Source organism: Leopardus geoffroyi, chromosome X (assembly GCF_018350155.1).
Source record: "Leopardus geoffroyi isolate Oge1 chromosome X, O.geoffroyi_Oge1_pat1.0, whole genome shotgun sequence".
Taxonomy (NCBI): Eukaryota; Metazoa; Chordata; class Mammalia; order Carnivora; family Felidae; genus Leopardus; species Leopardus geoffroyi.
Window position 1 is genome coordinate 16,108,029 of NC_059343.1, and position 20,363 is coordinate 16,128,391.

At 40.7% G+C, this 20,363-nt stretch overlaps 1 protein-coding gene across 12 annotated transcripts in view; it reads right to left on the bottom strand.

The window, feature by feature from the left end:
• Positions 1-12,288: 12,288 nt before the first annotated feature.
• Positions 12,289-20,363, bottom strand: part of BCLAF3 (BCLAF1 and THRAP3 family member 3) — a 58,920-nt gene continuing 50,845 nt past the window's right edge. For 11 of the 12 annotated variants that reach the window (XM_045473276.1, XM_045473275.1, XM_045473269.1 and 8 more), the window contains one exon: positions 12,289-13,345. In XM_045473276.1, the coding sequence (XP_045329232.1) occupies positions 13,316-13,345 (30 nt within the window). In that variant the 3' untranslated portion in view covers positions 12,289-13,315. Of the gene's footprint in view, positions 13,346-14,086; positions 14,115-20,363 lie in introns of all 12 variants that reach the window. The other variant, XM_045473273.1, reaches the window with a different exon arrangement.

Sequence of the window (20,363 nt, forward strand, 5' to 3'; positions counted from 1 at the left end):
CGTCAGGCGCTGGGCTGATGGCTCAGAGCCTGGAGCCTGTTTCCAATTCTGTATCTCCCTCTCTCTCTGCCCCTCCCCCGTTCATGCTCTGTCTCTCTCTGTCCCAAAAATAAATAAACGTTGAAAAAAAAATTTAAAAAAAAAAAAAAATACAAATTAAAACAACGCTGCTAAAGAACAAAAATTCAACTGAGTAAATGTGAAGATCTAATTGGCCTTATTAAGTGACGAATCGGGCGGCATCCCATCCAGCAAGTAGAGGGGTGCTCTGAGGAGTTGTACAAAATGGAAGGCTTTTATGGGAAGGAGGTTGGGGCAAGAAGTTATTGGCAGAAGAAAAGAAAGGATTGTTTCAGGCAAGGTCACCTTACCTTAGGGAGATGGGCTGGGGGTCTTATCATGGAGATTATCTTATCTTCCTTTGTGGGGAAGGAGAGGGATCCTGTGACAGATTATCTCATTGGCGCTGATCAGAAAATTCCTGACTTGACCTATATTTCTGTTAAGACTGTATTTCTTGGGGAGGCTGAAACTGCAATTAGGTTAGGTATTAAGCCCCGGTTTGGTGACTTGGCCTAGCATAAGTGACCCCATCTTGGGCCTTTGGTTTTCTTTTTCACAACACTGAGATGCCATTTTTCATGGATCAGAATGGCAAAAATTTTTAAACTTGTCAATACACTCCGCTGGCCAGACTGTGAGGAAACAGGCAGTTTCCTGCATTGCTGGAAGAAATGGGAACTTGTATCATTCCTATGGAAGAGATTATTCCTGAACCGTTTGGCAATACCTAAGATTATTCCATATACAATGTGCCCTTCAACCCAGCAATCTTATTTCTTAGAATTTTCCCTAAAGATTCACTTCCAACAACATGAAAATAAATATGCACAAGGTTGTTGATTAGAGCATTGCTGAAATCACAAAATATCAGAACCTACCAAAATGTCCAAATATAAGAAGATGGTTGAATAATGGCACAGCTGTAGGTGGAAAAGTGTGCAGCTGTAAAGAAGGGCCGGCACAACCTTACAACCTGACATGGAGCCATTTCCAGGATTTTGCAAGTGAAAGGGGCAAAGTACAAAAGACAATAGAGAGAGTGCAACCCTCGGTGTAAGGACAAAGGGGACATAAGAAAACATACATGTACCTGCTTATCTTTATCAAAAGAAACACAGGAAGGAGAAGCCAGAAATTGGTCACGTACAAGAAGTAAGGGAATAGCATTGAAGGAATACAGGAGGGAGTAACACTTCTCTAAGTAGAACTTTTTGTAGAGTTTTGATTTGTGGAAGTATGTTAATGTTCTACATGTTCAAAAAATCAAATCAGTACAAATCAACAAGGATGGGAAGGGGGGAAGCTAAAACTGAAAGCAAATTGAAAATAAAAGCTCAGCTGTATTTCAAATGAACGACACAACCACGTTGGGGGGTGCTGGGGGACTTGAGGACTAATCCAAGTACTTTATGAACATAATATTTATCTATATACCTTCTGTCTTTAGGAGTGTGGGGTGGAGAACTGCAAACACAGCCTGAACTATTTTTAGTAGGTTTGCTTCATGTAGTGGTATGACTGAAGCGGTTCAGGAACTATAGACGTCTTGTGGAATTGAGCAAATGATGAAGCAATTTGATGTTGTTGGGAGCCAGGGTCCTCACTGTGGAAGAAGGGACATACAAATATGAAACAGGGAAGGCAAGCAAGAATCCTATAGGGATGGATAGGAGATATCGATGTGACCTCATTGCTTCTAAAATGTGTATGTATATAGAATATGAATGTGTGTGTGTGTGTGTGTGTGTGTGTGTGTGTGTGTGTGTATGTGTGTATGTGTTTCCTAGCTATGGTTGCTGAAAAGGCTTGGAAACAAAGACACCCCACTAGCAATAGGCACTAGTGCCCAAATCTTGGTCTCTAATATCATCCACCACTAAGTGGAACCAGGCCTCCTCCTTGGAGAAATGGTTGATTTCCAGACTGAGGCAGGGAATATCCAAGATGAACCTAGAGCATGTTGCTACACCACAAATAAGGAAGTGCTAAAAATCATTATGGGGCATAGTAGAAGACACAGCAATCAGCTTAAAGGGGCTCCCACTGGCCAAAGCTGGGATAATGTGAACACCAAATAATCAAGGACAATAATGAATCATAGACCACTGAAAAAAAAATAGAGATGAATCCATATCAACAATAAATAGACAAATAGGAGAAAAGAGGAGGAGAATGTCAATGCCAGCCAGTAAGTACAGAGGGAGTCCTGGAGTTGGAAATTCATCATTTTGCAGCCATAATCATAAAGATTGGTTCAGACAAGAGCCATCAATAGAACAGCATGTTTCAAATCCAAAAGTATCTCCATACAGATTGCTTATTTAATTCAGGCCAAACAAAGCAAAGCAAAGCAAAACAAACAAAACCCAATAATTATATAGTGGAAAGAAGGAACAACTCCTCGACCAGGTGATTGAAGCTACCATCACCTTTACAGCAGCATTATCTACAATAGCCAAATTATGGAAACAGCCCAAGTGTCCATCACTGATGACTGGATAAGGAAGATAAGGTATATACATACAATGGAACATCATTCAGCCATAAAAAAGAATGAAATCTTGCCATTTGCAACAACATGGATGGAGCTAGAGAGTATAATCCTAACTTAAATCAGAGAAAGACAAACACCATATGGTGTCACTCACATGTGGGATTTAAGAAACAAAACAAATGAGCAAAGGGGAAAAAAGAGAGAGGCAAACCAAGAAACAGGCTTTTTTTAATTCCTTTTTTTACATTTATTTATTTTTTGAGAGATGTAGAGAGAGCACAAGTTGCGGGGGGGGGGGGGGGGTGGGCGGCGGGGCAGAGAGAGGAGAAGACACAGAACCCGAAGCAGGCTCCAGGCTCTGAGCTGTCAACACAGAGCCTGACGTGGGGCTTGAACTCACAAACTGTGAGATCATGACCTGAGCTGGTCAGACGCTTAACCGACTGAGCCACCCAGGCTCCCCAAGAAGCAGACTCTTTTAACTATAGAGAACTGATGGTTACCAGAGGGGAGGGGTGGGCGGATGGGTGAAACAAGTGAAGGGCATTAAGGAGTGCACTTGTGATGAGCACGGGGTGATGTATGGAAGTATTGAATCACTATATTGTACATGTGAAACAAATATTACATCGTATGGTAACTAACCGGGATTTGAATAAAAACTTTAAAAAAAGAAATAAAATTAACAACACCAATGAGAGACAGGTGGACATGGAAAGGACACCCTGAGTGGAGCACAATGTCACTCATAAAGCATTCTGGCCAGGAGTGTAGCCCTGCCTATGCCTCAGCGTCACCTCATTAAGAGCCATTTCAGAATTCTGACCTCAAAGCCATTAGGATAACAGATTTGTGTTATTTTAAATCACTTAGTTTGTGGCAATTTGTTACAGCAGCAATAGGAAACTAATAACCTTGGAATATGGATGACGAACTAGATAAAAGTACTCTGACATGGCACATTTTCTGAAGTTGATAACTACTATGGTTATGTAAGACAATGTCCTTGTTCTACAACTTTTAAAAATGTTTATTTATTTTTGAGAGAGAGATAGAGTGCTAGCAGGGGAGAGGCAAAGAGAGGGGGAGACACAGAATCCAAAGCAGGCTCCAGGCTCCGAGCTGGCAGCCCAGAGCCTCACGTGGGGCTCAAACACACGAACCGCAAGATCATGACCTGAGCTAAAGTCGGACGCTTAACTGAATGAGCCACCCAGGTGTCCCGAGAATGTCCTTGTTCTTAGGAAATATTCATTCAAGTATTTAGAGGTAATAGGTATGATGGATGAAATCTACTTTCAAATGATTCAGGAAAAAAATGTGTGCACATGTATATATATACACATACACAGAGAACAAATGATAAAACAAATGAAAAATGTTAACAGGTAAAGCTGGGTAAATGGTGTATAGATGTTCCTTGTACTATTGTTGCAACTTTTCTGTAAGTTTGAAATTATTTCTGAATAAAAAAATGTTTAGGTAGATGGACAAAATGGTTGAAATGTATGATGATGTCATACGAGATCGAGAGTCAGATGCTTAACCGACTGCGCCACGCAGGCGCCCCTAATGTCACCTGTGTCTAATTGCAGCGCAGATGACAAAGAGCTGAACCGTAACACCACACGTGTCTTCCTGAAAGCAATGAAGGATTGTTCCCCGCCCCCAATACTGATCAACTACTAAAAGAAAAGTGCTCCAGACTTTGTTGCTCGGCTTAACACCCACAAGATTTGCTGAGGACTGCTCTGCGGCTGGAAGCCTCCAAGGCTAGGAGCCGAAGGGAAATTACAAGACGTCTGTTCTTCTTGAGATGTCAAGAATCTGATATAAGAAAAAGTGGATTGAATTTTGGTAGAAATGCGCATCCAGAAAAATAGGTAGAACTTAGACTGACAAAGGTGGCAAAGACAGAAGAGGCTGGGGAGCTTGGGGTCAGGAGAAAGCCCAGTGAGGGTGACCAGGGGACAACTTACCACCTGGCACTTGACACGGAGAAGATGCCCAGAGTCTGATAGTCCTCTCCTATTTCATCTCCTTGTCTTCAGGAACTGTGGAACAGGCCTCTTAGGAGACTTCCTAGGAGGTAAGGCTGGGTAAGTAAAAACCCTGAAAAGTAGTCCACTTGACTGCTTTTCTCTCCAAGTATTTCATAAGACAGGTGCTAAAATTTGGACTTTTTTTCCCCTGTAGGTACCAAGAAGCCACTACAAGGTTTTGGCTAATATGGGGGCTTTTAGTCATTCAACGACTATTTTTGAGCTACATGTCAAGCACAGAGCCAGATGGAAGGAAGAGAGAAATAGGCTGTGTCTCTAGTCTCTGTGCCTAAGGGCTCAAGCAGGGATGTGTTCCGGTATTCTGGAAGCCCAGAGAAAAGGCAGCTAACCCAGTGATGGTTGGTTGGAAAACCTATCAATCTGTGTTCCTAAGGGTCAGGTTTGAAGAAAATGACCAGGCAGATACAGGGAAAAGACATTTGGGACAATGGAATTTGAATAGAGCATGTGTGCAGGGGTAAAGACAGGTTGAGTGAGGCACATTTAGAGGGGTTAAAACTCCGCTGGAAGGCTGGCTGGCTCAGTCGGTGGACCATGTGACTCTCGACCTCGGGGCTGTGGGTCTGAGACCCACGTTGGGCATAGAGATTACTTTAAAAAACTCTGCTGGGAGGGAGGCTAGTGAAGTGGGTGAAAGTGCAGACAAGCACATGAAAAGACATTCAACATCAGGAGCCATGAAGGAAATGCACATTTAGACCACAATGTGATGCCACTTCTAGCCCTACTAGAACAGCTAAAAACAAGCAAGATAATCGAAGCTGGTGAGGAGGTAGAGCCACTGGAACTCTCATACACTGCTGGTGAGAGTGTAAACTGATACAGCTACCTAGGAAACCAGTTTGGTCATTTCTTACCAAGTTAAACGTATATTACCATATGACCCAGCAATCTCACTTCTAAGCATTTACCCAAGCAAAATAAAAAGTTATGCCTACACAAAGACCTGCACTTTATTCATAATCGCCAAATGGCAGAAGCAACAAATGTCCATCAAGTAGTGAATGGATAAGTAAATTACGGTACATCCAAACAATGGAATACTACTTAGCAATGGAAAAGGATGAATTAGTGAAATACATGCACCAACATGGACAAATCTTAAAAGCATTATGCTAAGTGAAAGAAGCCAGACACAACAGTCTGCGTACTGTATGTTTCCATTTATATGGCATTCTGGAAAGGGCAGAATTATTTGGATAGAAAAACGCATCCTTGTTTGGGATAAGAGAGGAGATTGCCAACAATGGTGCGAAAAGGGTCTTTGGGGGGCAATGAGAAGAGTCTACATTTTAACGGTGGTGGTGGTTACATGACTGTACAGGGTGGTCAAAATGTATTGAACTGTTCGCCTAAAAAGGGTGGATTTTCCTTTACACAGATCTTAATCTGACTTTAAGAAACTATGCCTGGGTCTGAATCTCAGCACTAACACTTATTAGCCAGTGACCCTGAGCCAGTCACTTACCTTCTCTGTGCCTCAGCTTCCTCATCTGTAAAACGGAGAAAATAACAGTAGCTCATAGAGTTTCTGTGAAGATAAAATGAGTTAGCACATGGAGAGTGCTCGAACATTGCCTGCCAGAGTATGTGCTTAGTACACGTGAAGCGTTACTCTTCCAGGGAACAAGTGAGTTCAAGTCTGCACGTTTGGCTGCCAGTTCCAGCAATCGTTGACTCTATCACCCTGGGAAGTCATTTAACCGCAGGGAGCCTCTGGTAGTCTCAAAATGTGGCAATGTCACCTGCCACCTGCCCTGCATGCACGACACTGGGTATTTACAAAGATCAGATGGGACAAAGGTGAGATCAAGTGGTGGTTGGTCATTCAAGGAAAGATTTTTTTTGAGTCTCTATTTTTATTTTTATTTTTTACTTAAATTTTAGAGAACATACAAGGATTTTTGTTTTCAAAAGTTGGAAAATGCAGAATCTGAGAGCTGAGCCTCTTTGTGAATTGGGCTATTAACTGAGATTATGAACAGAGGAAGAACACTTTTGGAGTTCAGTCCAGTTTCAGACAGGATGCATTTGAGATGGTTATAGGGACATTCAGGTGGAAATTTCTATGTGACAAATGGAAATAAGTGTCTAGACCTCAGAGAGAGAGGTCGGGTGTGGAGATAACTTTTTTTTTTTTACACATTGATGAACATATTATATTAAAAGACATGAATCTAAATTAAATCATCCACGGAAAATGTGGAGGGAGAAGAGAGGGAATGTTCTCAGGAACACTAACACAAGAAGGCAGACAGAGGGTGAGTGGTCTCCTAGATGGAGAGAGGTCCAGAGGGGAGAGGGATTTAGGGAAAGCCAAGGGAAGAGCAAGCAGTAACTGAATTTAACACACAGTCAAAACAGCTGGGGCTATGGAAGATACAAATCGGAATTAAAAACATCAGAGGGGATGAGAAAGAGTAAATAAGTGAAAAAGAGCCCAGAAGGCCAAGCGCTGCCCTGAGGGTTGGGACGTGAGGACAGACCTTCAGAAGAGAGATATGGTGGAAGGGGAAAATTACCATAGAATGGAAGGACCTAACTCTCCGGATGGAAGGGGCCCACCAGGAACTCAGCTCAAAGAATGAAACATACCAAAAAGACCCATCTTCCATACATTTCAGAATATCAGAGAAAAAGGGAAAGGGAAAATCTTCAGTGTTTCAGAAGTTAAAAAAAACAGTTCACATATATAGAAATGGGAGCCAAAACGATAGATGTTTTTAAAATAAAATTATTTCCAACCTATTCTAAATATTTCATGTAAGTCGAATGGTACGGTATTTGTTCTTTTGTGACCAGCTTATTTCACTCAGCATGATGTCTTCAAGGTTTATGTAAGTTGTAGCATGTACCAGCACTTCATTTCTTCTTATGGCAGAGTAAGATTCCATCGTATGGACAGACCACATTTTGTCTATCCATTCACCTGTTGATGGACGTGCCGGTGGTTTCCACCTTTTGGCTACTGTGAATAATGCCACAACGAACACTGGCATACAAGTGCGTGAGTCCCTGTTTTCAATTCTTTGGGGTATATACCTAAGGGTGAAATCCTATGGTAATTCTATGGTTAGCTTTTTGAGGCACCTCTTGATGATGTTTTTTCACCATAGTTGTAAAGAGACCATTAAGTGAGCAGCACTGTGTTCCCTGTAATCCCTTGCAGAAATTGTTATCAGCAAGAACTTCATAACATTAATTTCTTCTTTACTAAATATTATTTTAAACGTCATTAGAAGGGATTAGAATTTCGAGTAATCTCTACACTCCAGGTGGGGCTCAAACTCACAACCCTGAGCTCAAGAGTCTGCATGCTCTAGTGACTAAGCCAGTCAGGTGCCCCTATCTCGAAGGGATTCGAATTTGAGGTAAGAATTCACTTTAGAAAATTATCTGTAAAACTTAATCTAGCTTTTTAAAAAAACGTTTATTTATTTTTGAGAGAGAGAGAGAGAGAGAGTGAGTGAGCAGGGGAGGGGCAGAGAGAGGAGGACAGAGGATCTGAAGTGGGCTCTGTGCTGACAGCAGAGAACCTGATGTGGGGCTCGAACCCACGAGCCGTGAGATCACGACCTGAGCCGAAGTCAGGACACTTAACCGACTGAGCCACCCAGGTGCCCTTAATCTAGCTTTTAATGTCTTTAATGATGTGTACAGCCAAAACAAATAAGCCCTCTAAACTTTAACATGATAATCCAGTATTTCTAAGACATTTTTAGCTTTCTGGGAATGGGCTTCTATCCCTTGCCTTCCAAAAATATGTCAACTTGAATGTCATACAAACATGTTTTAAACATGTATGTGACTATGTGCAAAGACTGAATATATAAAATATTACCTCAACTACCAAAAAAAGCTCAGAAAAACTAATGAAAAACATCATAAGTTTACCCTAAATATATATAAACAGCTTGATTATGAATGCATTTTTCTTCCTTTTACACACTCTTCTCTGTACTTTTTTTTTTCAAGTAATCTCTATGCCCAACGTGGGGCTCAAATTCAGGACTCCGAGATTAAGAGTCACACGCTGTACCGACTGAGCTGTCCAGGCGCCCCTTTTCTATGTACTCGTTACTGTCAGAGATAAAAAGGTTTTTCTTTTTAAAAAGAACAGTAGTAAAATGATTCAAATTATATGTAATTATGTTAAACATTTTAAGTCAAGAATTGTTATTAAAAAGTCAACCCAACATATACTTAAGGAAGCTTACCCACGTGTCTTGATGTGGGAAGAGGAGCGGCAAGGAGTAAGACCGTCCGGACTAAGATGAAGGAGGCAGCCCTTGGAGGTAAAACTTGCATAAGTGGATTTTGGTAAGAGATATACTATGGAGAGGATGAAATATCCTTACCACTTTTTTTGTTTTAAAGAATGATTTTATTTGATAAAAATGATACAATGTTCACTGTATTCAGTCCATACAGAAAACACAGAGTCACTCAGTCTAATACCACCACTCAAAAAAAATCACCAGTGTTAACAGACGGTGGGCGTGTTTCCAGACCTCTTGATTCATAGGCACAGACAGGATTGATGGTGGGAATCGCTATACTTTTTATTTTAAAAGGTTTTAATTTTGTTTGAATGCTATGGAACTTAAAAATGAAAGGGGCTGCTGAACTTGAGATAAATGTCTCTTCACCATAAGGGCTACTGGTCCCTAAAAGAACTACGGAAGCCAGTGATTCTCAAACTTGAGCGCAAAGCAGAATCCTCTGGAGGGCACGCAGACTGCTGGGCCCCAGCCCCAGTCTGAGCCAGCAGGTCTGGGGTGGGACCAAGACTCTTGATTTCTAACAGTTTTGCAGGTGTTGCTGATGCCACTGATTGGGGACCACACTTTGAGAACCAGTGCATTTAAGGTCAAGAAAAAGACTGAAAAAATTAAGGTCGTTCACTAGGTTTTTTCTATATTATAGAATACAATCTTAGACATTATAACTTGACATGACACCTGGCTGTGCAAGATGGGGCAGTTAGTTCTTAATCTTCACCCTACTACCCCCCCCCATGTCCTAATTGATCAGTGTATGCTAATTGTTCTTTGTCAAGGTTTTGAACGTTCACATTCTCTTCTACAACTATAACCCCTCAGTTTTAATAAATCTCAGTTCTGTATTTTGATGGACTCAGAGCTCATACCATTCGTTTTGCTGGAATTCTGTTGGGGAACCTGGTATGCCCTCTCTTCTGGATTCCCATTAAGTGTCCAGAATCAGGGCTCGCCGGACCCAAAGGTAGATCTTATCCTGTAGGCTTTGGCTTCCCAAGGCTGCTCTGCGAACCCGCAGGTGCGTTGTCCCGGTGAATCTTTACCCTTTTGCTGAGGTCCTGAGACAGCTGCAATGACTTCATCTTCCCAAGGGTTTTCCTTGACTTGACTCCGCATGGCCTGGTCATCTCATCAGTCCCTTTGTCCACACTGGGGCCCCTTGTCACGAAGATGTCGCCAACTTCGTTTCTTTACTCTGTGCTACTTAGGGGGCAGGGGCGGGGTTGAAGTCACACCATACCTTGTTGCAAAAGCATCTTCTCCCCTCTCCCTTGATTGGTTGCTGCTGGTTAATCTGTGGCCGAGGTTTACTGAGTTTGCTAGGTAATGGAGAAGGTGAGTTTCTGATTCAGCTTTACTTTTCCCACTTCTGCCTAGAAGTATCTCCATTCTTTTTTAAAAAAAAAAAAACTTCACAAATAAGTCAGTCAGAGAAGGACAGATATCATGTTTTCACTCATATGTGGATCTTGAGGAACTTAACAGAAGACCAGGGGAGAAGGGAAGGAGGGAAGAAAAGTTACAGAGAGGGAGGGAAGCAGACCACAAGAGACTCTTAAATACAGACAACAAACTGAAGGTGGATGGGGGAGTGGGGGAGAGGGGAAAGTGGGTGTTGGGCAGGGACGAGGACACTTGTTGGGATGAACACTGGGTGTTGTATGTAAGCCAATTTGACAATAAATTATATTCATAAAAAAAGAAAAAAAATACCCTTAGAAGAGAATGAATAAAAAATAAACTTCACCAATGTAGGATTTGTTGGGTAAAATGTGGCCCATATTATGCATCTACATAAATTATTACAATGTAAATATAATAGTTTTTTCCAAGAGAGAAAAAAAGAAAATGTGGCCTCCTAAATACGTATAGCAGTTTTGTCTGTGATAAGATTATGGGTATATTTTTTAATTGAAGTTTATATTGAGATAAATGTAGATCTACATGGACCTATAAGAAATAATACAGAGAGATCCCATGTACACTTTACCCAGTTTTCCCCAACCCATAAAATTTTAAAACCAGCAAAACCACTAACAGAACAGTGCCTTTTGAGTTTTGTGAAATCAGTAAGAAAGAAAATGTTACCAGGGGATACTGAACCAGGAATGCCAACTTTTTGTCTCAACTTCTGCAAATATATCTGCAGTAAAGCACTTAACACTCTATACTGAAGTCTTTGTTTTTGTGAATCTCTTCTCCAACAGCTGATGAGTTTCCTTAGAGGAGGAACTCTGTCATATTATTATCTTTGTCTCCCCAGTGCCGAGAAGAGCATACCTACCATACGGGGGGGAAGGGGAGAGGGCAATGGTATGTGACTTACCAAAACAACTTCTCTTTTATAGTCTTATGCATTGGAGAATTCAAATTCTTCTCAGTCAATAAAAAATGCTATGGATAAGATAAACTTTTGTTCAACCTCCACATGCAAGCTAGATGTTTAGTTCCTAAAAAACATATTCTACTTGTTACTCATTCATTAAACTAATATTTAATGAGTTCTTACTGTGTGCCAAGTAGGATGTTGGGAACTGGGGATACTATGGTGAACGAGACAGACACAGTTCCTGTCCTTATATTATACTCGAAATTATACAGCAAGCCTTTCTTTTTAGGCTTTAAATCTTATGCACTCAATATTTCCTGAATACACCCACATTACAAATAGGTGTTTTGCAAATAACATGCTTTGCATATTGAGATGATGCCAAAAGTATATCCAAACATGACTAAAGAGGAAATCAGTTGTGGAATGATCAATGTCAAGTCAACTGCCTTAGCCTTATGTGCCACAATAAATGTAGCCAGAGAATTAATGCTGCTTACTGAGCTACATTTCCATGTTTAATGTCCAGTTTCCATATCAGACTGTTTGGACCATAAAGGCAGTCTCCACGTGTCTTGTTCTCTTGTTCATTGCTATAATTTTAGCATGGGACCTGTGCAATAAACATGTGTTGACCAAATAGTTAACCTAACACAATATAAAGCTGTCATACTACTGTGCACATGTATTTCTTTCTTATCATAAGTGGAATGTTCAATATGTTTGGAAAACCTGACTTACAGAGACAGTACACGGCATTAAGACAGGACATCAACCTAAATTTATTACCCAATTTTAATGCAAGTACTCTCGCCCCCACTTACTGCTGACCCACTAAGGAAATGGCTGCCCTATCTTACAAAGATATGTAAAAAAAAAAAAATTAAATGTTTGTAGCAAGATTTTTCACATCCAGTCATGAGAAATCAAGTTCTTACCAGATTTTGATTTTAAAAGTTCTGCCTTTGTAAGTGCCGAACTATTTTAAATATCAACAGGTCCTACTCAGGGCTGTAATTCTCATATGAAATTAAAATAATGTTCTCACAAACTGGCAAGTAACTTCTTCGAGCAGGAGGAGCAACAGTTTTTTATTTTATTACAAATAAGCAGTTCACAGAAATTTAACGGGGAATGTGTATGTACTATTAAGCAGAACACAGAAAACATAAAGAAATAAGGTACCAGGACTTAAAATATTATTTAAAATCCCATCAATTTTACCTTATGATAGTACGTACTCAATACAACTGAACTGAAAAGAAACACTTTATGTGTTTGCAAAATGTATAATGCTGTAGTAGTAAAGTACAATTTCCAAATATGAAATTTTGTCTGTCAGATTTTTAAAAAGCCTTTAAAAACAGGATATGCACAAGCTTGCCCTGAGGGGAAAATAAGATGGAACAGAGATTACAAAATCTTTACATATTTTCCACAATAGCATTTTGAAATTGGAAAGAGCAAATAGTTGTGGAAAAAACTGAATGAACCAATTACTAAAAATTCAGTGCACTCATAACTACCTGATGGAAATTTTGAAGCACCTTTTCTCTTGCCTTCTTATAATATGAAATGTATAAATCATATAGGCCTTGATCTTCAGAAACTTAAGAAAACTTCAAGTTATAAGCCAACCTATCATCAGAAAAAAGAAAAACTGGTATAAAATTTGCTACCATAAGGCCACTGTTTAAAGTTCTTTCATGTACAGACACTATACAATTCAGATACTTTTTTTTTGTTTTTATTACATAAGCAAAACTTTCAACATATAAACATCTGGATGTAACTCAGTTAAGTTCTCTATGAAACCATGCTCAGAGAAAAACACATCAACAAATAATGCCCTTGTAAGACTTTTTGCAAAAGAAACTGTAGTTAATACAACTTTTACATTGAATACTGTAATTTAAAAGCAATTGTTAAGTGTAAAAAAGTTGCAGCATTCTGCTACAGAAAAATAAAGTTATGTTATCAAGGAAATTACAGTATTAGTGCTTGAGTGCCAATTCTAACTTCTGATAAAAAGAGATGCTCCCGAATACCATCCTGTAGTGTCGTTTCCGTTTGTAACAATTCCAGATTAGACTGGGGTGGCAATATTTGTATACCCCTATTGAGAGAAAACAAAAGAAATACAAACTTCAAAAGAAGAGTCAACTATAACATCTGAGCTAGTTTTTTTCACATTGCAATTTCCAAGATATTTTAATTTTGATACCACTTATAGCTTAGACCCCCACAAAGGTATGTGGAACCCCAAAGACGCAAAGTAACAACAGAACACAGCAAAGCAGATACCAAATGATAGGTCAGTAGGACAAAGGAAATATATGACACTCAATATGCTGGTATTAGTGAGTTGATGAAAAGGCATTCTGCTATTTGGACGAGTTTCCCTGGGGATTGTAAAAAAAAAAAAAAAAAGTCAAGACTCTTAAAACTCTGCCCCTCAGGCACAGAGCCTGATATGACATACATCCAGTCTCAAACTGGTATTTTATCTTTGTCAATATATGGTATATTTAATTCTAAAACAACACGGACTCTTCTGGCTTGGCTGATAGCAGAGAAAGCTATTGCTGGGGGCGGGGAAGCTTTCTTGCTTTTGGATGGTCATCTACAACATAAAAAGATGTCAGGCTTCCATAAACACAGGAAAAGAAATTCATAACAACAAGACTGTGATTAAAGAGGGTAATGGACATGGCTTCTATACTGTGATGCTATGCAAAATATGAAATTACCAACCACAAACTGGACAGAAGACCATGCAACTAATAAAAGTGCAAAAATGGCAAATGGCATGTTTTCCTGGGACATTTAAAATATTTATTAATACATATATCCTTACCTTTTACTAGGATCTTATATTATTAAAACTGAAAGAAATTTAAAAGTTGATTTATTTTTTGGCATTTACATTAGTATGGCAACATTTAATTCCAAACAAAAACAGTGCTGATAGAAAATTCTTACTCTTCTTCTGTTTTGGTTAATTGGTGAAATGTTCAAAATACATGCATAGTTTTATTTTTGTCAACATCACTCCTTTAAATAGAGGTATAATTCATCGTGTCCCATTTCTTAATTTTCTATAATACAAAAATCATATACATTGATCTTCAAATAAAATATCTGTTGCCTACCAACAACTTTAAAAGGAAACTCTGACTATAATAATTCTTAAAATTTTTTTCAGCTGAAATATCTTGTTTATAAAAATGTACAATTATTCTGAATCACATTCATCCTTGATGTAGCTTCTTCTACACCCACACCATCTCTCAGCTTGATCCCTCCATTCTTCCAATTATGTGAACAGCTATTTTAAGCAGAATGCTGAACTAGAGATATGAGCACCATGCTCATCTAAGTTTTCCTAGGTTGACACTTGCTATCCCTGCAAATGCTCCCTTATTGGTCTCCCTCCATGTCATCTCGTCCCCAGAACCCTGCATACCCACTGCTCACCAAGCCATCATCCTCAACATCACTTTCTCCTCAGGCTAGCAAGATGTCCTACTATTACTACATCACATCCTCAATATTCTACCCAGCTTTCAAGGCCCTCTATAATTTGCACACTCCCATGTGTATCCAACTGTCTACACTCTACCATCATACATGGATCTTTGGCTGTAGCCCCTTCTATGCCCTGCTCTTGTCTATGACTCAGCTGACCTCCTCTGTAAGAGGAGAGAGTAAAAATCAAAGTGCTTAGCATACTTTCCCTGGCCATTCCTACATACTGATTTTTCCCTCCTCTCTTCAGGCATTTACCATCTGTGAAATTAAGCTCTTCAAAAAGATGGTTGTGCGGAAGAGTTAATACAGCATATCTGACTGCTATCCTTCGAAAGGCTACTTACAAGGTTGGCTGTCAGCCAGGAACTTAGGTTCCTTGGCTGTCAGCCAGGAACTTAGATTTTGGTAGGGTTCTCACCACTGATGAGTGTCTAAACTGTGCAAACAATATGGTCTGTGCTGAACATCTGCTTTCCTTCTGAGAGTCTGGAATTCGGTATGTAACTGGCCGAGGTGCCTATGTGACCAGCCCTCAATGAAAACCCTGGGCACTGAGTCTCTAACAAGCTTTCCTGGTTGGCAACATTTCACATGTGTTACCACAGCTTGTTGCTGGGGGAATTTTTTTTTTTAACGTTTACTTATTTTTGAGACAGAGAGAGACAGAGCATGAACGGGGGAGGGTCAGAGAGACGGAGACACAGAATCTGAAACAGGCTCCAGGCTCTGAGCTGTCAGCACAGAGCCTGACGCAGGGCTCGAACTCACGGACCGCGAGATCATGACCTGAGCCGAAGTCGGCCGCCCAACCGACTGAGCCACCCAGGCGCCCCAAGTTGGGGGGGGGGGCGGGAATTAAGCACGTCCCGTGTGACTCCACTGGGAGAGGACTCTTAGAAACTTGCACCTGGTGTCCTCTGGACTTTGCCTGTGTGCCAGTTCCTTCTGCTGATGTGCTGTGCAGCCTTCCATTATAACACATCACGGCTGTGAGTGCCACCATATGCTGAGTCCTAGCAATCACAAAACCTGGGGCTGGTCTTGGGGACCCCTGACACAATGGCTACTACCATTCAGTAACTTTTTCTTTCTTTTAAGTTTATTTGAGAGAGAGCGTGTGTGCGCCAGAAGGGAAGGGGCAGAGAGACAGAGAGAGAGAGAGAGAGAGAGAGAGAGAAAATCCTAAGCAGGCTCCGCATCATCACTGCAGAGCCCAACATGGGACCCGAACCCAACTGTGAGATCATGACCTGAGTGGAAGTCAAGAGTCAGAAGCTCTGACTGATCCACCCAGGCACCGCTCATTCAATAACTTTTTAGAGCTATAGATGGATGCATGTGAGTGCGTATATGTATATACGATTAGATTTGATTCTATTCCACAGGTGTTTTCTAAAGACAGACTAAATGAAAGGCAAAAGGGGAAGATACAAAGACCAATGAGGTACCCTCTGTCCTCAAGGAGCTGACCATCTACTTGGGGAAACAAGAAGGCAAACAGCAACAAGTGAGAGACGAAATGAAACAAGAGCTAGAGAGGTGGCTTTGGTAAGGCTTTACGGTGGGTCTTAAAAGGAAAGCAGGGTTTAATAAGAAAACGGTGGGGATCAGAAGGCTATTTCTAGGCAAGAGAACAGCAGGAGCAAAGATACAAATACATGAAAAAATATTTTACGTTCCAAAAAGCAGAGGTTCCATGAAGAAATGTGGTTACAAAGGTAGCTTGTTAGGACTGAAGCCGGTGAACAAGTCTGGTCTCTTCTCTTGTAGGCAACAGAATCGTTGCAGAGTTTGCGTAAGAATGACATGATTCAGGCTGTGTTTTGGGAGAATAACTGTGCTAGTAGTGAAGGCACAGAATAAGCAAATTACAGCAGGCAAGGAAACAAGCTAGAGACTCCAAATATTCCAACGACAGATCAGGAATACATAAGAATGTAGCATATGCTAAAGGTGGCATTTTCAATCAGTGGGAAAAGGACAAATTATTTAATAAGTGGTATAAAAAACTGACTATCCATTGGCAAAAAATAGATTCTAACCTCACACTGTATCATAAAAATAAATTCTAGAGGGAATAAATATTTATATGTTTTAAAAATTAACCAAAAAACCCCTTAAAGGAAACACCATAAGGAATTTTTATAAGCATAAGTATGATATGAAATCTAGAAACCATATAAGCACAAACTCAAACAGACTCATGAACATTTACGAATTTTGTAATGTAAAAGCTACCACAAATAGCTGGGAAACGTAAAATAAATACCAGCAAAATGTATGATAGGTTAATATCCTCAGTAAATTAAGAGTTCTTACAAATCAATAAGAAAAAGTACCATTCCTCAGCAGAAACACTGGCAAAGCATAGAAATAAGGAAGCTGAGGGAAGGCATTAATTGGTCAACAGACACCTAAAATATGCTCACATAATTAATAACCAAAGAAAGGCAAATGAGAACTATTTTCTGCTATTAGACTGACAATGGATAATAAAGACTGATAATGTGGAGCACCTGCTAGGGTGTAGGTAAATGGGCCCTTTCATGTACTTCTGGTCAGAGCATAAATGAGTAAAAAAGGTGGACTATGGCAAGGTACCAAAACGTCAATTTGCCCAGTAGTGTTACCAAAAATAAGAAAACCTGTAAGCTATACCAAAGTCATCAACAGAGGCTTGGTTAAGCAAGTCAGCAATGATCAAGCTAGGGTATACCTACCCTTAGGGACATATGAAGACTTTCCAAGGAGCATGTGGGTACAGATAGTTTGGGAAGAATTACTTTCTAGATCTTCAACTTCCCAATGTTCACTTTCCAAAATTAATCTACCTGCACAAGTGGTTAGGGCTGGTCCCTCACCCTCCACTTTATACAAGAAAGATACAAGTTCTCATCCTGAATCTTCCTACTTTGCATTACCTGGGGATCCCCCAAAACAGGGCAGTTGGAGATGTTGCTGATGGTGTCAAGAAAATGAACCCACCCTAACAGCTACTAATAAATAGCATACTTCTGCAAGTCACATGGCTTCCACTTCTTTGCCTTTGTTTAATAAAATTGAAGGAGGACAAAAGAACATTCAAAACAGTTTTTGATGACAGATCACTAGGTGATTTTTTGGCCTATAATTCAGAGTGAGTCCAAAGAATCAAGTGGCGTTGCTATAATAAAAGTCTTTTCATTCTCATCTATAGAATCATATTAACAAGGTTTCTCGGGACTTACATCAACAAAAAGAAAAAAGAGAGTTAGAATGGATACCTAAAACACTACGTTATTCTGCAATAAGTAGTATTTATATATGAATACATGGGGGCGCCTGGGTGGCTCAGCCAGTTGAGCATCCAACTCTTGATTTCAGCTCAGGTCATGATCCCAGGGTCATGGGATCAAGCCCCATGTTGGGCTCAATGCTGAGCATGGAACCTGCTTAAGCTTCTCTCTCTCTTCCCCTCTGCCCCTCCTCCACTTACACGCACTCTCTTGCTCTCTCTCTCTCTAAAATAAAAATAAATAAATAAAATATGAAGGATATCCAAATTCAAGGGAAAAAATGACTGATATAAAATTTCTCACATTAAAAGAGGTTGTTTGCATATTTTAAAAAGTTAATTATGTTAGTTATCACATTTATGTGGTGTGCAGAGTCCATGGAAGAGCTTTAAAAGAACAATGTAACGGTTTGCCCCAGGTCATGATCTCACAGTTCATGGGATCGAGCCCTGGGTTTGGCTCTATGCTGACAGTGTGGATTCTCTCTCTCTCCCTCTCTCTCTCCCTCTCTCTGCTCCTCCTCTGCTCATGTGCGCTCTCTCTCTCAAAATAAACAAGTAGACATAAAAAAATAAAATAAAATGAACGAAGTAATGAATGAATGACAGAAAGACTTGCAATGGCTGAAGCTGGAAGGGGAACCAGGAACCGTGTCTGGTTGGCTGGCTAGCTGTCAGAAGAAACCAGTGGTCTGGGGAGGAGAGTGAATTTGATTTTATTTTCAACAGTGCCACTGAGATATAAACCACACACCATACACTTCACCCATTTCACTGTACAATTCAATGGCTCTTTAGTATATTCACAGAGTTGTGCCACCATCAGTCAGTACCATCAGTGTTAAGAGTATCTTCTCACCCGCAAAGACTCCCCATACCTGTTAGCAGGCACACACACACACGCCTCCATTTTTCCTTAACCCCCCAGTCTCTGGCAACCACTAATCTACTTTCTCTATGGCTCAGCGTATTCTCAGTATCTCACGTAGATGGAATCACACAATATGAGGTCTTTTGTGACTGACTTCTGTCACTTAGCATCATGTTTTTAAGGGTCACCCATGCTGTAGTTTGTGCCAGTGAAAGTTTGATTTTGAACATGCTGAATTGGAGGTGCCCTCAAGAGGCACCTTGGAGGCAGCTGGGCTTCTGGGGCTCTAGAGAGTGATGAGGGATAAAGTCATCACCAGAGGTAACAGCTGGCACCCTGGGAAGAAGTGAGGACAGTCAAGGCAAGTAGAAGGAATAAACAAAGAGAAGAAAGAATAGAATGCTAGAGAATGCTTATATTTTTTTAAGGATGCATAGAAGAAGGGAAACCACCAAATAAGACAAAGAAGTCATAGAGAGAGATAGTGAAACTGGAGGCTCCAGAGGTCACAAATGTCTGAGGGCGATGATGGCACACTTCAGGTCCAGGGACACAGTGGGTGTAGAACGGATTCTTGGTGATCTACCTGATCTTGGCTCCCATTCTGTCTTTGCACCCCATGACTTTCAAGGGTTTGTTCAACCCCAAGAGCCACAGATCCCAGTCTCTAACTTCCTTCTTGCAGTGTCTTTACAATCTCTCCCTTCTCCCTTTCCTATCCACGGGCCGAGTGCTGGTAGGCACCTCGCTGACAGGCACCCTGAGGACTGCAAGAGAATCTGTGCTGCTAAAGAGGTCCAGGTCTCCCTGACTAAACACTCAACCGCTAGCATTTTTTCAGAGGCAATGTTCTCAGAGGTGGCTTCATGAATTTTTACTACGTTCTTTGTCCTACTCCCCCAAGAATTTCTGAAAACTTTGTGATGAGCAGAGGATCTTTAAAGGGGGGCACTTGTGAATGGCTGTGAACAGACCAGCCTTACTCCAGGTGGTAACAGACATTCCTCCCACCCCCTCATCGTCTAGCCCAGGCACAGAATCTGAGAGAAAGGTGACACAATAAAAGACAATGTAGGTGCCAGAATGGGATTAATAATGATAAATACCAGATAAATTAGGAGGAAGCATTTCAGTTCTGTACTTCTTAATACTGCTTGGGAATCCTGCTATTTTGGAGGCAGCGGGGGAGCCACGCTCAGTCTTGTGAAGTGGGACAAGAAGAAATATTAGGAGCACATCTAGGATCCCCCCCACTCCTTCCTGAGACCGTTTGGTGTTGGAGAGAGGAAGCACGTGAATGATGGCACAGTGACTGGACCGCACTACAGATGAGCACCACAAGACTTCCAAGTCAGGAATGATCAGCCCAGGCATTTCACCACGGCTAGGGAGGGAGCAGTCCAGACAAGGTCAGTCTGAACCTTCCTGGTGGACTGTCAGGCACGTATGGGTGTGTAG